Source organism: Pseudomyrmex gracilis, unplaced genomic scaffold, assembly GCF_002006095.1.
Source record: "Pseudomyrmex gracilis isolate BER0280 unplaced genomic scaffold, ASM200609v1 scaffold_1344, whole genome shotgun sequence".
Taxonomy (NCBI): Eukaryota; Metazoa; Arthropoda; class Insecta; order Hymenoptera; family Formicidae; genus Pseudomyrmex; species Pseudomyrmex gracilis.
The window spans coordinates 4,187-7,675 of NW_018021928.1; the positions used below are offsets into that span (position 1 = coordinate 4,187).

Consider the following 3,489-nt stretch of genomic DNA (forward strand, 5'->3'; position numbering starts at 1 on the left):
CAATCGTTTCCGTTAGCTACTTGTTCATGGCCAATCAGCCTGGACTGTAGGATATGCGCGGTTCGCCTTACGAGGTGCCGTTGTGCATTCAAGGAAACACTCCACCAGGGGTTTTTAATTAATGAGACAACTTTATTCGCGTGAATTAAATTTTTATTCTATCACTAAACTTTATACAACCTCCACGAACATTAAACTTTATCCCACTATTACACAACTTTTCTTTACTTGCAGAATTTGCAATATCGGTGCGTTTTCTTAATTACGCGTATGATTTTTTAACACGTATCGCCGCGGTCGATTTTTTTTTTGTGTTACCCACGAGTTTTCCTCGATCTTTCCACTAGGCCGATCTTTTCCTGACGATCTTTCCCGTCTCGTTTCGCTCCCTTATATTGCGCCTTCCCCCTCTCGCCTAGACCTTCTCGAAGCTTCGGGGGTATGTTTTATTAACTTATAATTCTTAAAAAATTTTTTTTATCGCTTCTGTTGTCTAATGCCTAGCTTTATTCTTTTCTTCTATTTTTTTGTTCTTAACCTTTCCTTTTTTTCTTTTTTACTATTACCCCGAACGTTCGAGAATGTTCTCTTCAGTCTTCTCCTACTTCCTTCATTAATCCTATTCTAATTTTCCTATTTATTTCTAGTTACGTGCCTTTGTGTTTTCTTTTGCTTAATCTCTCTTGTTCACCGAAATTTTAATAATTACAATATAACAACGATGATAATAATAGTACAAGAAAACGCATTAAAGCAAACCTTTCGGCTTCTTCTAATCTAATCTCCTAATTATACTATCTAATAACAGATATGGTATTAATAATAACTTTTTATTCATTTCCCATCACCATAATAATTTTATATACATTTACATCCTAAATTCTACTTTGTTTCTTGGTTTCCTTTTTAATTAGCGTTTAAATTTCGCGGCCTTCCCAATACGGGTCGCTCGCGCCGATGGTGCTGCCCTCCGAATCCTCATCCGGGTGCTGCGCGCCCTCCTGCGCCATCTCCATCAATCTCTCCAGCTGCGCCATGGCGTCGTCTGCTTCTGCCTCTAGCGCCTGCGCAGCGTCTCTCGCATACCGCTCCCTCTCTTGGCGGTCCTCGCCCAATAGGATTTGTTCGTGCGCCTGCAGTTCTGCCGTCGGTTGCAGTGCAACTGTTAAGTTGTCTGAACGCACCCAATGATGCAACAGCGCTAATAGCACGCTCCTCAAATGCAGGCAATGCAGCCATTGCAGCCTAGTAGCTGAAAAGCAACTAAAGTGAGGTCAAAGGAGTTTTAACAATAGCGAGGTTAACATTGACAACTTAAAGCGATAGAGATTTTGTTAACATTAACATATTCAATATCTTTGGTTTAGTTGTATTCGACCGCGATATCCGTAAACGATATCCATAAACATGGATAACGTGGTGAAAGAGCTAGAGGCGTTGGAGATCAGAGGTGATTTGTGCAAAGATTACTTTTCGTGGGAGTCACGTATCGAACTGATCGAAAAAGGTTTTGCACCACAAAGAATAGTGGGAACGGAACGTCCGTGCGAAGAGAAAGACTACAGAGAGTACAGGCTAGTCGTCGAAAGAAACTTGCGTAATGTCAGGTCTATGCTGCAACACATGTCCAACTGCTACAGAGAGAAGCACTTGCAACTGTGCAATGCTAAAGGAGTGGCTAAAACGTTCAGCATGAATCTGTTGTTACTTATAGGGGAACACACTGAGAAGAACGTTTGGAATACTACTGAGTGTGTTTCCATTTCTAAGGACTTAACAGCAGGTTTCTGCAGTCTCTACGCTTGTCAAAACATCTCTAAGTTTTTATCAGAGCATGAGAATTTAAGTAATTTATTGTTAATGCTCAGACCGAAGTTATTGAAGGATGCCTGGAAAACCTATCCATCAGCTGTAGCATGTTATCGATGGATCTTACAAGAAGCTCCGGTATATCAAACATTTTTTAGCTTTTTAAACCTTATGCAATAGTGGCTTTCTACTAGATGATTTTTTAAAACAAATAGCTACTATAATGGCTCGTTTTATTTTACATTAAAAACTACATAAGTATTATAACAATACAGGAATGTTTTTACATGTTTTTACATTTTTTAATATTGTTAATTTGTATTTTGCTGCGGAACTGTCTGTACAGCAATACAGCTTTATATCTAGTTTAGCTGTAGCAAAAGAATTAATGTTGTATCAGATCATGTATTTATATTGTGGCTTTTTTCTTGTTGCCAGAGCCCAACATTATATGATCATATTGGAGATGTCTTGCCTACAGCACTACTTATTCTTGATGATTATTTTCCTGACAATATAATAATAGGCCTAGAATGTACATATCAAATTATACAGCATTCTTTTCTGGTAAGAACTTACTTACTGATTTTTATACATGTATACTTATCTCTTCTTTTTTATTAACTGACTATTTCAGAAACAAGGATTAGTAGAAACTGGCTATGCTAAAGTGATTTATCATGCTTTGGAAAAGTTGACTCGTCAGAAAGAAGCAAGATATATTATTCCTTTGTATTTTTGCATAGCCAAACTTTTAGAAACTATTGAATTCTGGGACCGCAGTAAAACTCTATATGAAGTAAATTTAAGTGCGTTAGATTATTAATGTGCTTACTATTCAAAACTAAAAATTTATATTTTTGTAGTGGACAACACGTGATGACGTTCTTTCTTCGTTAATAGACAACATGGAATTTGAGCAAAATATTGAATTACGACATGCATATATGTCAAGTTTACCACAACTTATCACAAATATGGGCTGTGCCAAGTGGTGCGAAGCGCTCACTCGCATATTCACCGAGTATTGTGAACATCACGTGGATCTAAAGACATTAAAAGCAACATTGGAGGTACTCCGTGTGTGTGTGTGTGTGTGTGTGTTTGTGTGTATGTATTTAAAAAAAAATACAACAGTATATTATGCAATATATCAACCAACAAATCTTTTATTTGATGTTTTCATTTAGGCTGCGAAGACGTTTCTTTCGATATTTCGTCTACGAATACCAGCACATTGTACTCCGCTTTATACAGCATTTTTAAAACTGCACTTTGACTTAAGAGAAACACCAGTGTTCGATCGAGCAATCATGCAGAACCTGGAAGATTGCATCTGCATGTTGTATCAGCTATCACCGAATATTGGCTGTGCAGTACTGAATGATGATCGGATGCGTTCAATACTCGACAGTAGATTATCAATCGTATGTCAAGGAGGTGATATTAAATATTTCGAATAATTTCTAATGCGTATGTACAGATACAAAAAAACACGAACTAAATTAACATTTACCAAACTCATTTTTTCATACCTGCATATGGGTTTTTCTATCAACTAAGCCCATAAACCGCCATTATAACATATAGTCGTATATATTAGAATTGTGTGTAACACACACACACATATATATATATGCAGGGTGTCCGACAATTACTTTAACATCTCTCGTAGGCAGG

The 3,489-nt window shown here is 37.2% G+C and overlaps 1 protein-coding gene across 1 annotated transcript; it reads left to right on the forward strand.

Moving 5' to 3' along the window:
• The first annotated feature begins 186 nt into the window (after positions 1–186).
• Positions 187–3,489, forward strand: LOC109862082 (TELO2-interacting protein 2-like). The gene is made up of 5 exons (XM_020441983.1): positions 187–1,947; positions 2,248–2,376; positions 2,447–2,608; positions 2,676–2,882; positions 3,000–3,489. The coding sequence occupies exons 1-5, from the start codon at positions 1,408–1,410 to the stop codon at positions 3,270–3,272; spliced, it is 1,311 nt and encodes a 436-aa protein (XP_020297572.1). The 5' UTR covers positions 187–1,407; the 3' UTR covers positions 3,273–3,489.

Bases quoted from the DNA above. Each gene is read 5' to 3' on its own strand.
- LOC109862082 (XM_020441983.1), top strand. From the start codon at position 1,408: ATGGATAACGTGGTGAAAGAGCTAGAGGCGTTGGAGATCAGAGGTGAT. The intron at 1,948-2,247 runs GTATATCAAACA...TCTTGTTGCCAG, and splicing joins GGATCTTACAAGAAGCTCCG to AGCCCAACATTATATGATCA. The intron at 2,377-2,446 runs GTAAGAACTTAC...TGACTATTTCAG, and splicing joins TTATACAGCATTCTTTTCTG to AAACAAGGATTAGTAGAAAC.